This window comes from Meriones unguiculatus, chromosome 11 (assembly GCF_030254825.1).
Source record: "Meriones unguiculatus strain TT.TT164.6M chromosome 11, Bangor_MerUng_6.1, whole genome shotgun sequence".
Lineage (NCBI taxonomy): Eukaryota > Metazoa > Chordata > Mammalia > Rodentia > Muridae > Meriones > Meriones unguiculatus.
Window position 1 is genome coordinate 20,407,923 of NC_083359.1, and position 19,790 is coordinate 20,427,712.

The 19,790-nt window shown below is 41.6% G+C and overlaps 1 protein-coding gene across 3 annotated transcripts in view; it reads right to left on the minus strand.

Annotated features, from left to right (window-relative positions):
* The window catches only part of Rnf130 (ring finger protein 130), a 104,599-nt gene that overhangs the window by 30,884 nt on the left and 53,925 nt on the right, over window positions 1–19,790 (minus strand). For all 3 annotated transcript variants that reach the window (XM_021651738.2, XM_021651739.2, XM_021651737.2), the window contains exons 4-5: window positions 8,635–8,706; window positions 6,977–7,059 (exon numbers count right to left, since the gene is read on the minus strand). In XM_021651738.2, coding sequence (XP_021507413.1) covers window positions 6,977–7,059; window positions 8,635–8,706 — 155 coding nt within the window. The remainder of the gene's footprint in view (window positions 1–6,976; window positions 7,060–8,634; window positions 8,707–19,790) is intronic.

Sequence of the window (19,790 nt, forward strand, 5' to 3'; positions counted from 1 at the left end):
ATATACTATCCCACAGTTTCCACTCAATGCTCTTTTACCCATTTCTTTGGAGCCCAGAATAAAGATCTTGAATTTTTGTTTTGTCAGTCTATTCTGAGACCTTGAGATAGAACATTCTTACCCCTGAATACATTTTGTTAGACACTTTATAGACTGGAAAGCCATCAATCCATAGGGAGACCTAAACTTATAGGTTTGTGTCTGCCTCTTTCTACTTGATTGGACATAGGAGAGTGCTCCAGGGAAGGATGAGGGCTTCTGAAGACAGCCCTTACTAAGGGTCATCCACAGCTACTGTTCAGCAGCTCTCAACTGGGCCAAGGCAGGCTGTAGTGGTCAATAGGACAAAACAATGCTGCTGTTACTGTTTCTTTTTTAAAACATTATTTTTCTTTCTTTTGTTTTTTTAAGAGTATGTTTATTTTATTTTATTTTATTTTATTTTATTTTATTTTATTTTATTTTATTTTATGTGCATTAGTGGGAAGGTGTCAGGTTCCTTGGAACTGGCGTTACCAGACAGTTGTGCTATGTGGGTGCTAGGAGTTGAACCTGGATCCTGATGGAAGAACAGAGGGTGCTCTTAATCACTGAGCCATCTTTCCAGCCCCTCTTTTGGTTTTTTGAGACAGGTTTTGAGACTGTTGTCCTGGAACTTGCTTTGTACATCAGACTGGCCTTGAACTCACAGAGATCTGCCTGCCTCTGCCTCCTGACTGCTGGGATTAAAAGAGTGTGCCATCATGCCCAGCTCTAAAAAACGTTCTTTGTGAGCATGCTCACGATGTGGCAGTCAGAGACAACCTGAAGGAGTCAGTTCTCTCCTACAGTCAAGTGGATCCAGGGCTCAGAGATGTCATCAGGTTTGGTGGTGAGTGCTCTTACACATCACACTGCCTCACCAGCCCAGGACAGTACTTATAACCTCTGTGGCGCATGTGAATGTCCCTTTAGAGCGCATCAAAATTGTAGAATCTAAACTACAGTCACCTAATCTGTATATATCTGGAGCCAGTTGATGGATCTGGGGGCTCGGCTAGTGCCATGAAGGAGTTGACAAGGTTTTCCAGCCACAGGATGGACCATGGGATCTGGCCGGCTATTGGAGTAAAAGAGATCAGGTAATCTCTGAAAGGGCCGATTTGGTTCAGGAGTGGGAGATATGAAGGCGAATATGGTAGCTGAATCCTAACCAGCTGATGGTAGAAACCCTGGTGTAAGCTAGCACCAGCTGTCTCTGGATAACATTTGGCTCTGGCCTGACCTGGGAAGTGTTTTTGCTTTTCCTAGTACTGGTTATTCAGAAAAGAACAAAATGGCGTACCTCCTAACTTGATTTCTTTGAGACAAGGTCTCATGTAATCCAGGTGAGCCTCAAACTTGAAGATGATCTCCAATTTCTGATCCTCTTGCCTTCACCTCTTCATGATAGGATGACAAGACCCTATGACTGTATCTGGTTTTCACATGTGAAGTTTTCACACACTGAGTTTAAGGCTTACACCTGTTTTTTTGACCTTATATGAGCTCTAAGTGGACTGTTCTTATGGTGGGATCTGAAGTAATAATTCTCTTGTAGATTTGGTGACCTACCTAGAAGAAAAGCACCCCATTCCATGTTCCCCTTTGTGCGGTTAAGAGAAGACAATAAAGACTAACTGCATATCTGTAGACAAAAACCTCTCTTCCTTAGCTAACTCAAAACATGCAAGGAATACTTCTCTTTGAAACAGCTGCTCCTGTTAGCTATTCACCCTCACCTGTGCACCAGACACTACTCCATGACTCAGGGACACTCTTTTCTGCTCTCCCTCGGTCCAGCTTCTGTGTACCGCCTCTCCCCAGATCCTTAGTCTCTGACTCCCATAGCTTTTCCGGGCCCCTGTTCTCTGTGTCCACCAGCCTTGAACACTCCTGCGCTCTTCTACCTGTTCACCTTTGCAGACAAATGCTTGCTTGGGATTACAGCTTCCCCTTTTCGCCAGTTCTCTCCACTTTCCTGTGTTTACATCCTCAGCTTACTGTTCACCATAGCCACCATGTCCTTCATCTTCTTTCTATGAAAATTTTGCTAACTAAGCTGGGTGGTGGTGGTGCACACCTTTGATCCCAGCACTCGAGAGTCAGGGGCAGGTGAATATTTGTGAGTTTGAAGCCAGCCTGATCTACAGAGTGAGTTCCAGGAGATCCAGAGCTGTTACACAGAGAAAGTAAAATAAAATAAAATAAAAAGTTTTCCTATTAAGCTTCTGGAGCTTTGGCCCACCACTATTCCTGCCTCTCAGCTGTCTCCCCTCAAGGACCATGGGGTGGGAGGGTGGGGAAGGCAGGTCTGATTACCTCACAAGGCTGTGGGAAGCACAAGAAACACTGTGCCAAGAATACTCTAAGAGAGGAAAGCTTTGCTAAACAGGAGAAGTGACCTCAATGATCACACAGCACCCCAGTAAATGGCGAAGAACACTCCTGAAACAAACCTTCGGCACCAGCACATCCATCCTGGTGCCCTTTCCCTAGCCAGAGGGTGCAGCAAAGGGGCTAGAACTTGAAAAGTAGCCCTTCTTCACTGTCCTGAAAAGCTCTTGTAAAAAGAACAAAACAACAAAACAAAACAAAAAAAACCAAAAAACACTAATTTGGGCTAATCTGTGGGCTGGGATGTGTAGAGAACAGTGGACGACAGGGCAGAGCTTCCACCATGTCCTTTATTTCTGTGAGAGATGCTGTGAGATACACAATGGAAACTGCATAGATTATGGAAGGAACACAGCCTGCAACACCGCAGGGCCTCCTCCCTCCTACTCCCCTGGGGCCAGAAATAGAGAGGTCAAAAACCAATGGGACTGGGGGGACTGGAAGCGTCTACACTGGAGGTGAGTTGTTTCCATGGCCTCTGGGTGCCATGTTAAGGATCTGGCAAACATAAAAGGATCCAGGATTATTAAAGGTCAGAGACAAGAACTCCCTCCCCAGCCAGGCCTGGCAGATGCTGTTTAAGCCGACCTCCCTGAGGTGGGCGTGACTGCGGCAACCCCCCAGCCAGCCAGCAAACAGCTTCCTGCCCTGCTTTTGCTCTGGCTGGCATCTTCATGCTGCAGTGCTCTCCTCCCCAATATTTTTACCTACTCAAATCTTGTGGCTAACCTTTAAATAAGGTGACTGTTTTTCAGTTTTGAAGCTATGATGGCTAACATCCAAAAGATGATCAACTGTAATCAACGGACACAAGCAGGAGGTCCCTAAAGCAATGCCAACTGCCATCTGTCCACAATGAATTACTGTGACAGAGGACAAAAAGAAAAGGTCATGTGACAAAACAATTCACAAGAGGTTTGGTATCTATAGAGAAAGGTTTGGTTCAGAGTATGCTTGTTAAAAATGAAGGACAGACATAGACAGCTGCCTGTCTTCCTCTGACTGAGGAGAGACAGTGAACACAAATACAAATACCAAAAGCTGGCTGCAGGGCAGTATGGGTAATGGATGGACTTAAAACAAACTAGAGTCTCAAAGGCTTGTGGATGATTAAATGCTGATGAGCACAGACAGACATAACAAAGCCGAGGGAACAGACAGTCAATAGATCAAGGTCCCCTAGGAAGGAAAAAAGCTGGCAGGCAAAGACCAGGTAGAAATAGCAGCACCAGACCAGAGCTGCCTTTTCCATGCTAGGAGGTGCCAACGGGGACATAGAGGCAGACAGGGAATTCCAACAACTCTTTTCTCTATGAATTTCACTGTCGGAAAGTGAGAACTATGGGGCTAGGGATGTGTTTACGGGGACACTGCTGTGATAAACATGGAAGGGCAACCAGGAGAGGAGAAAGGCTCTGATTAGCACTTGGCATCCAGCCAGGGGTGGAATTCTATCTAGTCTTTTCAAAGACCAGGTCGAAGACAGTGAGGGGCAAAAGTGCTTAGCCACATGAGATGGAGAAATCCACGCAAGGCTCAGGGTGAGAGAACATAAAAGATGAGTGGGGTATTCCAAGTGGAAAGACACTGAACAGGAACACAGAGCTACAGCTACCAGAGTCACTGACTGCAAATAAGAAGCCTGGAGATGATTTGGGGTAAGAACTTCCTGGGTGGACATCTAGGTTAGTGATTCTCACCTGCTGACATTCCGGGTTGTCAAAACTGTGTGGTATAGGTGCTTTGGGGGAGTAGTGGATAGGCTAAGGACAATGGTGAATGTCCTGTGATGTACAGGACAGCTTACCCCACCTTCTCCTTCAAACAAAGACTTATCTGATTGAAATGTCAGCAGTGCCCACACTGAGAAACCCCATATAGGTCAAAGGTTGTCCAAAGGTTGCTCAATGGGAAAAGTTAATTTTTACTGCATGTGAGGATGACACTGTTGTTAGAGTAAGGTGACAACATGTTCTGAGCAGGCAGAACACTATAATTTAAAGAAGGCAGCAACTTGCTGAGGCTTAAGAGATCAGCTGACTGCAAAGCTACATGGAAAACAAACACAAGCAGGATAGCATATTTAGCACAAAGCAAGGACAGGGTGGAGGGATGGTGCTGCAACCCGACTGCAAAGAAATTCCCTGAAGTTTGCCAAAGCTTGAACTCTTTAAAACCAGCTCAGGCACAAAGGCTAAGCGACTGTTTTGTTTTAGCTGCAGGAACAGATAAGGTTCCACTAGACTGTGGACCTCAGTGGAGAGTGTGACCCTGTGGTATCAGGATCACTCAGGGACTTACTAAAATAAAGATGTATGGTGGGACTCTTTTGGGTCTTTATAAAATTTTTCACTGATCTGACACAAAGTCAGGTTGAGAAAGCTCTGGGTTAAACTGGGATGGGGGGGGAAACAGACAGACAGACAGACACAGAGAGAGAGAGAGAGAGAGAGAGACAGAGACAGAGAGAGAGAGAGGAGAGAGAGAGGAGAGAGAGAGAGAACAAACTCAGAATGAACTGGAAAAGCCAAGTCTTCAGGGATGACAAAAATGAGAGCAAGCAGCCCAGAGTCATCTATTTTAGGATCAGACTCCCCTGAGGAAGGCATTTTCATTTTAGTAATACTTGTGAATGACTTTGTTTTCTTTCTGTTTTAGGTGCCAGCTGGGTCCAGGGGTTCCTGGGAAGGGATACAAAGATAAGAAATTTCTTAACTCTTAGCTTCCTGGTCAAAGCAGGTTCTTGTTGACTTTGTTTTTTAATGCACCCCAATGATCCTTTTCTGGGCTTGCTTTGTAAATGTATTTCCTTCAGCCTCACTCACACATTTAGATTTTAAATAACTGAATGAAGAAAATGGTCAGTACATAATTTTCCATAGGGCCGCTTATATTGAGCTTGGTAAGATTTTCCTTTGTGTAACCTAGAATTAGAATGCTTACTCCATAATCTTGGATTTCTATTTCTGTATACAGCATTCTTCTAGAGATCCAAGATTAAAAAAAAAAAAAAGTAATCTATTTTGTGTGTGTTTTCTAGGCACAAAATGTTGCTTCTAGGACTGATAACTTCATGGAGACATAACTGCCTATAAATTTTATCCAGTCACAAGTTCACAAGGCAGGCCTATGTGAGTACTGTTTCATGAGGTAAGAGAAGAAAGCGTAAATCTTCGGTTTTAGGGTTCTTAGTAGGTGGTTTTACATTGTACACTCAGAACAGGAATCTCGGTGTTTCACATTCCCTAGCTTAGCATAAAACCATGGTAGAAATCAACATGCTTATAAAGGAAGTTTGCATAGCCCAGCCTGATGGTGCAGGCCCGAAGTCTTAGCTATATGATAAGCCGAAGCATGAATTTGGCAAGTTTAACGTCAGTCTGGGCTACAGAGTGAGTTCATGGCCAGCCTGGGCAACTTAATGAGATCCTGTCTTAAAGTGAAAAGAATGCTGGTGATATGCCTCAAAAGAGAGAGGATGAAAAGAGCAGGAGGGAGGAAAGGAGGGCTCCAGCTAGAGATCTGATGTAAGGAACGTATAATTAAAGCCAGACCCTTTTACTAGCTCTGCCATATTGGAATTTATAACCCTGGAATTGCTGCTGGTTTCTCTCCACTGGACAACTGTGCAATGGTTTGGGTGTAGTCTGAGAGCAAGCCTCCCAGAGTCTACTGTGGTGAAAACTCTGGTCACACGGGTGGCACTGTTGGTAAGCTGCAGAACTTCTGGGCAATGGGACCTTGTGGTAGTGTGGGGCTCTTCTGGTGGTTCTCACGAGGTTGTTACAAGAGCAGCAAGTGTGGTTAGCCTGTCCTCCTGCTTTCACATGGACTCCCACTATGTATGCTGTCATCTGTCACCCTTATTAGAGGCTAAACCAACATGATGCTGCACTGAGGACTTCCAAGACTATGCAAAACAAACCTTTTTCTTCAGTAGCCATGTCAGATACTTTGCCACAGAATGAAAAGCTAGCCAATAAATAAGAAAGGAACAACCATTCTAAATTGTCGTGGGGGATCAGGGAAGACAGAAATGTAACCGTGGAGTAGTGTACTGGTCCAGAGCAGCTACAAATGGCAGTAGAATGGCAGTTCTCCCATTCTACTCAGGCCTCTAGCACCGTGGAACCCAGAGGCAAGGGATGTGGTGGAGGGCTCATGAGAAGGCTTTGTAATGAATTTTGACTTGAGATGGAAAGAAACAAAAAGTGCTTTTTCATTTGTTTGCTTTGTTTTGGTCTTTTTTGGCTGTACTTGGGATTAGGCCCACAACCTGGTACGTGTTAGGCAAGTCCTCTACCACTGAGCTACCACTGAGGATTACTAAATAGACTCAGGTTATAATGTGCCTGGATGTTGTTATGCTTTCTCATACAGACATACAAGCAATTCTTGGGAGGGACTCTGGTCAGAGTTGACTGTGACCTCCCATAATCAGCATTTGGGCCTTAGCCTGTCAGCAGAGCTGTTGGCCAGGTGGCTTTCAGGAACAAGCAGACACTGACTCTGGAAGGGAGACATTAACACTGTTCCTTGGAAACAAAGAAAGCTGACATACTTGCAGGGGAGAACTCGGACAACATCATTCTGCTTATAGCTCTCTATGCAGACTGCACAGTGATCGAAGTCTGGATCTGTTTCCTGAAACAAAAAGCATAGCAGCTGAACATGTGCACAGAAGAGCTACATACTCAGCTAAGAACCCTCCTATGGTGTGCAGGTAGCTATAAAGGCAAAGAGACTAAAAATAACAACTTTTCACTTGCTTAAGTATGTTGACCTAAATCACACATGAGCCAATCATACAATCCATACTAATTCTATTTATGATATGTCTTAGAATGAGCCAGAGCTCTAATTTTACCATAATTCATAGTGGATCACCTTGAATTATCAAGTGTCTACCCAAATCCTCAATAGGTTTTACTGTTACAATGTAAAAAATTGAGGTCTTCACCAAGAGGCTCACACAGCTGATCAATTTCTAAAACAGTTACAAATGATGGGGAGTGCTCATTAGGTTTCTCTATTACAATCCTAACTCAAGTTTGAGAATTATACCCTGGTCACAGACTTGGGGTAGGCACTAGTTTAACTCAATAATGGGTATTTATCAAGAATCAGGAAAGGCCAGGCAGTTGTTTGGTCACCAGGTTAATTAACTTCCTTTATCCTCTGGCTTGAGGATGATTCCACTAGAGCTGTCTGAAAACAAAGTATGCCAATAACCTAAAGCCATGGCCACATGATTGGCAGGTCAGCCTCTGGCAGGTGTAGGGGATACAAAAAAATGTGCTAGCTTTAATAATCATAGGAGAGACTTAGTTCAGGGGAGGGATAGAGGATGATTAGGTAGGCTGTACCAAATTCAGGGAATTTCTAATTAATAACAGCTGGCCAAGCCAAGAAAGCATTTGTACCAGGGAGTGGTCTAAGTGAAGCTGTCTGGATGCAGCCTCTACTTTCTACAAGTACCTTTTCCTTCATAGCGTATAGTGACACAGAGTGAGAATGTCTCTATCTCTGGAGCTGTGTTGAGGACAACTAGGCTCCAATATTCAGGGGCATGAGAATAAAAATGGTGAAAAAACGTGGCAAAACAAAGAAAACAGAGAATCACACAAAATCCTCCTTCCAGAGCATTCTGCTAAAGCATTAGCCCTGGGTGTGGGCAGATAGTCTTGGTTTCTTGCCTTTAGAGATTTCTTTCTTTTTAAATTCTTGGTGCGTTTGACTAGACTGAATGTAGGGACTAACACGAAGGCGCTCCAGCACTTGAGCTCTGACTAGGGAATTCTGGTGAGAGGCTCCGCTGTTATTTGTCACAGTCTCTTTGAACTGGTCCCCTTAATCTTTAGGTCCAACAATGACAAACTGTCCTTTTTAACTGTTAACTGAGATATCCTAGAAATGAAGGTCTTCATGTCTTCACTTAATTGGGAAGAAACAAAACCCAAAACAGATGCAGCAGTCCTAACAAATAGAAGCAAACGTACCTCTCTTGGCTATTTTACGTGCAATTTGTCTCATTAGAGCTCCTGGCAGATACGTGCTATGCTTTAACAGTAGAGAACTTCAGGAACAACCAGCGCTAGCTGCAAGCAGTCGTTGATTCTACTAATAGTGAGAGCACCTGAGCACCGGACACTGAAAGGCTAGCTGAAGGCTTTCCAGACAGGCAAAGCGTGAGGGAGAAAAGCAATTTCATTACTGTACCTTGTCGCCCTTTTTCACTGTTCTAGTTGTCAATTTACTGATGGCTTTCTTGGCTGCATCTCCAAGACGCCGCTAAGAAAATGAAAAATAAGAAGACATTAAATGGAAGGTCTCTGCATAACGGTTCTCATTTTAGTATGTGATGATCAAGTGAGCACATGATCTTTATTTTAAATAATTAAAGATATGACATCTATCATCCCAGACCACACTTCTGTCATATTATGTAAGTATTCTGAAAATGCAATAAAATTTTAGAAAGCTGGCAGTTACACCATAAATTCTGTGTTCTAGTTGAATTGCTTGTTGAGGAAATATGTGTCACAGCTTAACTCAGATATTTCTAAAACTACTTATCCAACACTGACAGACACAAATAGCAAAGAGACATGATAGTGAACTTGAAGCCTTAAGGAGCCACCTGAACTTAGGAAATGACCACATAATACACCTTATTTGGTGGTGGTGTGCTGGGGACGGGTTAGGCATAGGGAAGAATGCCAGGGAAGGCTTTGAGGAAATGATACCAAAGCCAAGACTTGGAAAACCAGGCCAGGAGGAGTTAATAAGGAGCCAGAAAGAGGATGGGATTCTGGGCAGAAGAATCAGAACGTGTTGTGAGTCTGAGTTCACACTAGGATGACAGACGCAAACTGAGACTGTCTTAGACAGCCAGTTTAAATACAACTGGTTTTTTTGTTTGTTTGCTTGTTTTGGGTTTGGTTTTTCCAGACAGGATTTCTCTGTGTAGCTCTGGCTGACCTCGTTTCGATTTGTAGACCCGGCTGGCCTCCAACTACTGGGATTAAAGGCATGCACCCCCAAGGCCTGCCTATAACTACATTTTAAACTGAGCAAAGGCAGATAAAAGACCTGAAGGAGTGGGAAGGGGAAACAACAAAACAAAGAAGACCTCACACTGTTTGTAAAGACATAAAAACAAAACAAAATAGGAGAGCATTAGGGAAACATTAAAAATACAAAATAAAACAATTTAATGAACAACTTGATATCTACCGGCTATGTTTAACTATTACTATTTTGCGTGTAGTTTCACCTAACAATTCCCCTGTATTTTAAGGATTTCAAAGTTGTACCACATAACTTGTTGGTTCATTCAGTCTTCATTTTGCATCTCTCTAACAGAGGCTTTTGTTTGATGGTACTGTTCTACTTAATACAATCAACAACCCTTAATCAAGATTGTCTCCTCCTGCAGCTACATACTTCAATTTCTCTGCCTACAGAATATCTTCCTTTAAAAAGATGTTTTTAAGATTTATTTTTAGTTTTTATTTATGTCTGTGTGTCTGTGTAATGTATGTATGCTGGGTGTGTGTGCTCTCAGAGACAAGAAGACGATGTTCCATATCCAGGAGCGAGAGTTGCAGGAGATTGTGAGCCTCCCTATATGGGTGCTCAGAACCAGATGTGGGTCCTCTGGAAGAGCAATTGAACCATCTCTTGAGCCCCAGAATGTCTTTGATAGTTGGCTTGTATAAATGGGGATATAAAGTCTAAGTAGTATTTAGTTGCTTTGTTTCTCAAGTCTTTTTTAACCTGAGTTCTGTCTAGCATATTTGAAAATAAAAGCAAAAAAAGTAGCCTTTTAGAGATACAATGAGCTTAAACTGAATACGTTTTAGGGGCACATATAATACTCATTTAAAAACATCTTGAGACCCCATGGATAGAGCTCACAGTTTATTTTTATGCACTCTTTAAAGACAGCATTCTAATTTTGAAGGACTGTTTCATTCAGTTCAAATGGTTTTCTTTCTTTCTCTCTCTCTCTCTCTCTCTCTCTCTCTCTCTCTTTCTTTTTTGATTTCCCATGACCATGAGTTAATTTTCACATATTTGAGGGTTCCTGGGACTCTCCTGCTATTTATTTATTTATTTGATTTCAAGTGGTCAGTAAACACATCACATTTTGTATAAACCAGACTCCTTTGTTCTGTGGCCTAGAATGCACGCTCTGCTTTCTCAGATGGAGTTCTCTATGAATGCCCACCAGGCTAAGTTAGCTGGCATGCTCTTCTTCACTGGCTGCTCTCTGGCTGTCTACACTTCAGTCACTGAGAAGGCAGAAGCCTCTGGGTTCACTTCTTGGTGCAGGTCAACACTTCTCACCTCCCATTTGTAAAGCTTTGTTACTAAGCTTTGTCGTTAAGATTGAGATATCTTCTTGTTTGTTAAGAAATAACTTTGATCCCCAGGGACAGCTGTGCTTTGAAATTTACTTTGGCATTAATATAACCACTTAAAAGTTTATTTCATAATCCCAGCACTTTCAGAGGCAGAGGCAAGAAGATCTTTGCAAGTCTGAAGCCAGCCAAACCAGGACAAAGTGAGCCCAACCAAAGCAAAGCAACAAAGCAAAGCAACAAAGCAAAGCAACAAAGCAAAGCAACAAAGCAAAGCAAAGCAAAGCAAAGCAAAGCAAAGCAAAGCAAAGCAAAGCAAAGCAAAGCAAAGCAAACCAAACCAAACCAAAACAAGAACAACAAAACACCAAAAAGGTTATTTTATTTTGCGTATTTATTCAAGCATCATGCTCCTGAAATACCTTCTTAGCCCTATGCAGTTTTGTATTTAAAGTTTTTTTTTTTTTTTTTTTTTTGAGGTAGCACATAGACAGGTCTTGCCTTTTTTTTTTTTAAAGCCATTATCTTAATCTCTTAATCTCTGCTTTCAACTGATGTGTTCCGATCCCAGGATTATTGGATCTTTAATTTGTAAATCTATCCACTTGAAAATTGCTTCCTACTCCATGTGTCCTATTCATTTCCTCTGTTGGGTATACTTACAACTCTTTTGTTGTTTGTTTTTTTGAGACAGGGTTTCTGTGTAGCCTTGGCTGACCTGGACTCACTTTGTAGACCATGCTGGCCTTGAATTCACAGAGCTCTGCCTGCCTCTGCCTCCTCCGAGTGCTGGGATTACAGGTGTGTGTGACCATGCCCAGCTATAACTCTTTATTTTTTATATTAATTAATTTTGTATATGTATACATGTATTTGTGTGGCAGTCAGAGGACAATGTGCAAGAGTCAGGTCTATCTTATGCTTATGTGGATTCTGGGAGTGAACTCAGGGATCATGCTTGTATAGGAAGTGCCTTTAAGCACTGAGGTATCTCAATGACCTCAGCTATGTAATTTGTTACTCTGCTATTTTAGTAGTAGTTTAGCATTAGGGTATGTATCTTTAACCACTTTAAAAGTATATATAGTTCTTTGCCTCTCCCAACCACTTTTGAGACAATGTCTCATTCTGTATTCTAGGCTGGTCTAATATTTACAAGTAGACCAGTCTGGCCTCAATTTCATGCAAAAATTCTGCTTCAGCCACGCCCCCAGCCCCCTTCCCCCAACACCCCCACCCCACCCCGGGCTGAGACCCTGGGTGTGAGCCAGCACGCTGTCAGTGCACTGTCATTTCTTCCTCTTGTCCTCTGTGCTATTATTACCACCCCTTCCTGCTTATACAAATTCTAGAAACTCAACAATATTTCATATTTTTAAAAAATTAAAAACTGTGGCTAACCTGTATGTAGCATAAAATTTACCATCTTAAACAGTTTTAGGTATGTAGCTCAGTGAATCACGTATATTTGTATCAGTGCATCCAATCTCACTCCCTAGAGCTCTTGGTAATCACTATTGTGATTCTGTGTAGTCTACGTAGCTTACAGAAGAGGAATCGCATAGCATCTGTGAAAAGCACATTTCGTTTTGCATAGTATTTCCCAAGGTCACTGCTGTCGGTATGCCTCAGAATCCCTTTCCTTTCTGAAGCTGACCGTATTCCACTGTATGTATATACAAATTTTCTTAACGAAGGCTCTTTCTACATCCTCTATGCTGGTATCACATTTGACAATCTGCCTAAGCTTTGCAAGTGCTAGAGTTACAAGCATGTGCCATCATGCCCAGCTCATATCACAGTTTACTTATCTATTCATGTGCAGATAAACTCTGGAGCTGTCTCTACTTTTTGACTGATGTTATAAAAATATATCTGAGTTCTTGCTAATGGCTATCACTAGTGGAAATTATCATATTCATTTCCATAGTGAATGCACCACAGTTTCATTTCTTGTATCCATGTCAGAGTTGTTCTTTTCTGTTCTTATAAGTCACACACATGTGCACACACACTCACACTCTCTTTAATTTTATTACAAGTTATTCACTTTGTATCCCATCTGTAGCCCCCTCTTTCCTCCCCTCCCAATCCTGCCCTCCCTCCCTCTTCTCCCATGCCCCTCCCCCAGTCCACTGATAGGGGAGGTCCTCCTCCCCTTCCATCTGATCCTAGCCTATCGGGTCTCAGGACTGGCTGCATTGTCTTCCTCTGTGGCCTGGTAAGGCTGCCTCCCCTATCACCCCTCCCTCCACTCAGGGGGAGGTGATCAAAGAGCCAGCCCATGAGTTCATGTCAGAGACAGCCCATGTTCCCCTTACTAGGGTACCTACTTGGACTGAGCTGCCATGGGCTACATCTGTGCAGGGGTTCTAGGTTATCTCAATGAATAGTCCTTGGCTGGAATATCAGTCTTCAGAAGAGACCCATGCATGGTCCTTGTTTAAAGTATCAGTCTTAGAAAAGACCCCTGAGCTCAGATTTTTTTTGGTTCTGTTGCTCTCCTTGTAGAGCTCCTGCCCCTCCAGGTCTTTCTATCTCCCTCTTCTTTCATAAGATTCCCTATACTCTGCCCAAAGTTTGGCTATGAGTCTCAGCCTCTATTTATAACCCTGCTGGGTAGAGTCTTTCAGAGCCTTTGTGGTAGGCTCCTGTCCTGTTCCCTGTTTTCTCCATCTTCCTATGTCTATCCCGTTTGCCTTTCAAAATGAGGATTGAGCAATCTTACCCAGGGTCCTCCTTCTTGCTTAGCTTCTTTAGGTGTACAGATTTTAGCATGATTATCCTATATTGTATATCTAATATCCACTTATAAGTGAGTATATACATATGTGTCTTTCTGCTTCTGGATACCTCACTCAGGACGATCTTTTCTAGTTCCCACCATTTGCCTGCAAATTTCATGATTTCCTTGTTTTTAATTGCTGAGTAGTATTCCATTGTGTAAATGTACCACAATTTCTGTATCCATTCCTTAATTGAGGGACATCTGGGTTGTTTCCAGATTCTGGCTATTATGAATAAAGCTGCTATGAACGTAGTTAAGCAAACAACCTTGTTGTGTACTTGAACATATTTTGGATATATGCCTAGGCACACTCACACCCTTAAGCAGCCTAATAGTTGTGATAAGAGTTTTCTGCATGATTTTTTCATTTGTATTTTCCTAATTAATGATGGCTGAGTATCCTTTTGTCTGCCTATTGGCCATTTGCATATTCTCTTTGGAGAAGTTTGTTTTCATGTCTTTTGCTTTTTTAAAAAAATTGTTTTTGTTTTTGTTTATGGAATGTAGGAGTTCTTTATATATAGTCTGTGTTTTAATCCTTTATAAAAACTACAAGTTACATTTCACGGTTGTCTTTCTAATCTGCTGGTTGTATCCTTTGGTGTTCAAGAATCTTTGATTTTGAGATAATTTAGATTTATCGATTTTACTTTTTTGCCATTTCCAAGAAATCAATGTCAAATCCAAAGCCTGCTCTCCTTGTATTAAAACTTTTAAGGATTTGTATGTTTATGCTTTGGTTTATTTTAAGTTAATTTTCATGTACAATTTAAGAATCCAACTTCTCCAGCACCATTACTGAGGACTGACCAATCTTAGTGCTCATGCTGCACGACATTCAGTCAAATGTCCAGTTTCATATTACTGTATGTATCATGACAGCACCATAGCAATATACTTTTTATATTTTATACCAAGATCACATTGACTCAATTCTGCAGTAAGCTTCAAAGCAGGAAGTGGAAGGTCTTCAATCCTTTCTTAAATTACTGTTTTAGATATATGGGGATCTCCCAACATTCTGTATGAATATTATGGTAGGTTTTCCTTGTTATATCAGTAGGAACTAACATTTGGGATTTTGATAGGGATTGCTTTAAATGTGAAGGTCACTTTGGGTAGTGATGATGTTTTAGCTACTAAGAATCTTTGGCACTATGAATGCCTTTTCTTTAATACTTGGAGTACCACTAATTGAAAACTCTGAAACTGAAAGGATTCTGAAATCATGTGCTCAAAAGTTTCAGATTTTGCCTCATTTTAAGTGTCAGATTTTTAGACTAGCGTTGTCCATAAAGTAAGGTCTAAACAAGTATTTCAAAATCCCCATTTTTGATACCTGAAACAGTTCTGGCCATAAATTTCAGATAAGGAACACTCAGCTTACATTTGTGCCTTAATTCCTGCCAGCCACATTTTGTACTTTTTAGGCTGCCAGTCTTAACACCTCCCTGGTTGGGTTTATCACCACAGATGTCAACACTTTACTCTTTTGATGTTACTGTGACTGGAACAGCCTTTCCTTTTTGTTTGCTTTTCCTTCACCTCTTTAAAACCTGTTTATTTACTTATCTTTTTAGAAAAGGCTGTTATGTAAGACTGGCTGGTGTGGAACTCACTACAAATGCTGAGAGAGCGAGAGATATATCATTTCTTTATTGTATGTATGCACTTGCTATGGCAGGCATGTGGAAATGAGAGGACAAATCTTCTAGCTCTCTCCTACATTTATCAGTTCAACTCAGGTCAAGAGGCATTTATGCTGAACTATCTTGTTAGCACTCAGAAGACTTTCATCATTTCCTTTTCAGAATGTATAGTTAGGATTTATTGTGGAGGTACGTCTAAGAGAACTGATGGGTTAGGTGTGAAGCAGGGTTAGGTGATAATGGGACTGAGAGCTTGGTCAGTGTAGAGAATATAGCCTGATCACAATGTAATATCATATAGGGAGAGCAGTTTTAGAAAGAAAAAGGGATAAGTTAGTCCTGCTTCCCACTTCTCAGGGACCTCTAACCTTTGTTGCTTGGTATCTAGTGTTCTTGAAATTGTTTTACATTTTCTGTTTAATTTTTCTTCAAATCATTTCAGGTAGGAAGGCCAAACCAGGCCCACTACCCCATCTTGACCCAAAGTGAATGTCTGTATCACATATTTTAATTTAACTATCACTCTGAGTGTGTGTGTGTGTGAAAGGAAAAGAGAGAGATGAGAGATGAGAGATGGAGAGAGAGAGAGAGAGAGAGAGAGAGAGAGAGAGAAGATGAGCCAGACAGACAGTATCATCCAAGCCTTGCATGCTTCTGCCTCTACCTCATGAGTTCTAAGATTACAGGAATGTGCTTCTACACCTGGCTTAATCTATTATTTTAAAAAGGCAAACTGGGTTATTCGTTTTACAGAACACTCTATGTTTTAAATCTGGCTGTCTGTTTCTTCCTGATATTTTTCATTTGGTCCATTAAACTTTTATTTTAATTAATTTATTGCACATATCACATGTGTGCAAAGATCAGAGTACAAATTGTGGGAACCAGTTTTCTCCTTCTACTATGTGGGTTCTGGTGATGAAACTCAGGCTGTCAGGTTGAGTGGTCAACAACTTTAGCCACTGGGCTATCTTGTTGAGCACGCATGAAGCCCTGAGTATCCCAGCACAGCATAAACCTAGTGTGCTGGCCATTTTTAATCTTTGTGTTCCCTAGCATCCTCATCTAGAATACAGATAGATGCTTGAAGTTGACACACAGATTGGCTAGCACATACAAGGCCTGATAATACTCTCAGCGCTGCAAGACAAAAGACAGAAAAAAAAAAAAAAAGACATCTAGACATTTTTAACCAACGCAAATATCTACAAACAGCTGCCTTCTTTCATGACACAAGGGTCATCTTATACTTTGAAAAGGGCACTTCCCAAAGATTTCTGATTGTTCTGACTGGAATCCACACCACTATTACTCAGTTTCTTTAAGTTTTTTTTTTTTTTTTTTCTCTTACCCTAAACATCCCACAGGTTTTGTTCTGTCTCTGTATGTCTATATGTGCCTGGTCAGAGGTTGGTTGTGTCTGTGAGTGTGTGCTGGGAGTCTTCCTCTTTCATTCTCCACCTCCACCTTAGGTTTTGGGAACAGGGTCTTACTGAACTTGGAGCTCACGGATTGTCTAGAATGGCTAGCCATTTAGCTCTGGGGATCTGCCTGTCTTTGCTTCTCAATGCTGAGGTAACAGAAATTTCATGTAATTGCTTTGGATCCTAACTTAGGTCCTCATGCATGTATAGCAAATACTTTTCTTCTGAGCCATTTCCTGAACCCTGAAAATTCTGATTTTTTTTTTTTTTTTGAGATAGGGTTTCTCTGTGTAGCCTGGCTGTCTTGGAACTTGTTCTTAGACCAGGCTAGCCTTGAACTCAGAGATACCCCTGCTTTTGTCTCCCAAGTGCTGGGATTAAAGGTGTGTAACTGCCAAACTTTCAATTCTGATTTTAAATTTCATTAATTTTAATTTTGTTTTTATCGTACTACTGCTAACAATTAGACTACTGAATGAAATTTAGACTTTAATATAAATCCTTAGATTATACGTCTAAAGAAATGTACTACTCAAAAAAGTTCATTTGGAGCTAGAGAGACAGCTAGCTCAGCAGTTATGAATACTTGTCACTCTTGCAAAAAACCCATGTTCAGTTCCCAGCACTCACACAGTGGTTCATAGTCACCACTAACCCTGGTTCCAGGGTATCCAACCCTTGCCCTCTTCAGACTTCCAAGGGCACCAAGCATGCACGTGGTGCAAATACATTCACATAGGCATATATACAAACATTCCCACACATAAAATAAAATTAAACCAATCTTAAAAGTTCCTTGAAGTGAAATAGTGTCTCCTGGACATGACAGGACTCATGCTCATGAATTCACAGCAGTTCTGGTTGTTAGTACAAGATCATAGCAGCCAATATTCTAGCATGGAGAGGGAAAGGGTTCATGAGCCCAATTCCTGGCTGAGGAGGTACTGACAAGCTGATGGCTTCTGGGGGAAGGAGAGTCAGTTTTCATAAGACTGTGGTCCCAGGTAGGTCAACCATGCTTTACTGGATGGTTCTACATCAAACACAGACTAGATTACAGGTTTATTTAAAGAGGACATGATGTTGCAAGTGGGTGGGTGGGTCTGGGCAGAATTAGGGGTAACACGGTTAGAACAAATTGCATGCAATTCCCAAAAAATACATAAAAATATTACATTAATACAGATTCTCTGAAATAATTTCTCTCTGTGCTCGTGCCACCATCTAAATAGAGTTATTTGTTTACTTATGCATTTATGTTTCCCAGGCTGACCTGGCCTCAGACTTCTGGGCGTAAAGCAATACTCCTGCCTTAGCCTCCTGAGAGGCTGAACTACAAATATATGCTATCCCACCACCATCCATTTATTCTGGCAATTAAAACATGATGCAAAACATTTGACTCCAAACTCAAAACCATGAAATGGAGTATAGGAAGTTTAACTTCCAGCTTCTTCCATCCTGTTTCTTTTCCTGCCCAAATAATAATTAATCTTTTATCCTTACATTGCTTCATTTTAAAGATAAACATATTCATGCTAAGTATGTATACATGTAGATATGTTATATATGTCCATATATATGAATGCATTTTCATAGCCCTTCTCTACCTACAAGTGCGTATGTCAAATCTCTGTGGCTTGCGTTTCCCTTAATACACCCAAGAGATCACTCCATAGAAGCACATAGCATCCACCAGTGCTACCTTCATGTTTACAGCTACGGATGACTCTAAATAACTCAGGACTGGCTATGTAGAGTACTACTTTAACAACCAGATCTCTACTGGTGGACATGTGATCATTTTAAGTCTTGTTATCATAAGCAACACTAGAATGAACAGACTGGTATTTGTTTGTTTGTTTGTGTTTTTGAGACAGGGTTCCTGTGTATCCCTGGCTGTCCTGGAGCTCACTCCATAGACCAAGTTGGCCTCAAATTCAGAGATCCACCTGCCTCTCCCACCCAAGTGCTGGGATTAAAGGCGTGCACCACCACTACTTGGCACAGCTACGATTTTTATCTTTTGTAAATTTATTATCAGGCTAGACTACTAGTCTGATCTGAGGTTAAGACAAAGGATAATCACTTAGGTTTTATACATTGCTTCCTCACAAGAAGACCTACAGGAATTACCTGTTTTCTCTACAGCCTTCCCAAGAAAGCATGTCCTCAGATTTTAGCTGTCTTTGGCAAATGAAGCAATAAGAAATGCTATTTCGCCAGGTGGTTGTGGCACATGCCTTTAGTCCCAGCACTCAAGAGGCAGAGGCAGGCAGATCTCTGAGTTCCAGGCTAGCGTGGTCTACAGCCAGGGCTGCACAGAGAAACCCTGTCTTCAACTCCAAGAAAGAGAAAGGGAAAGAAAGGAAGGGAAAGAGGAAGGGAAAGAGGGAGGGAGGGAGGGAGGGAGGGAAGAAAGAAAGAAAGAAGGAAATGAATGAATAAATAAATAAATAAATAAATAAATGCTATTCTAATATGGTCTTATATATCTCACCTATGGAGGCTGAGTATCATTTTAAAGATTATATGTATTTTAAAGCACTCTATTCATTTTACTTATTTATCATTTATATAATTCATGTGCGGTGTATACACATGTACAGATGTGTCTGTGCATGTATGTTGCCTAGAGGATGACATTAGGCATCTTTCCTCTAGCTCCCCATCTTGAGACAAGGTCTCTCACTGAACCTGGGCCTCACCATTTTGGTTGGGCTAGCTGGCCACTGGGCATCCTGTATCTGCCTGTCTCTGACCCTTGTTTGGATTACCAGGATACAGGAGCCTACACCTGGCTTTCATGTGGGTGCTAGGATACAAGCTCCAGTCCTCTTGCTTGCTTGGCAGAAACTCTTTAACTGATCTACTTCTCCAGCCCCTCCTACCTTCTTTATTAGGCAGGATTTCTCACTGAACCTGGAGCTTACTGATTTACTATACTGGCTAGCCAGCAAGTTCCAGGGATCTTCCTGTCACCATCCTCTAGTGCTGGGATTACAGGTTCATGCTGCTGTGCTTGTTTTTTTTTTTTTTTTCATGGTACTGGGGATCTGAACTCAGGACCTCAAACTTGTATAGCAAACACTGCACGCAGCTGCCTCCTCAGATTCTAGTGAAGATTAGTTAATTAAAAAAAAAAATT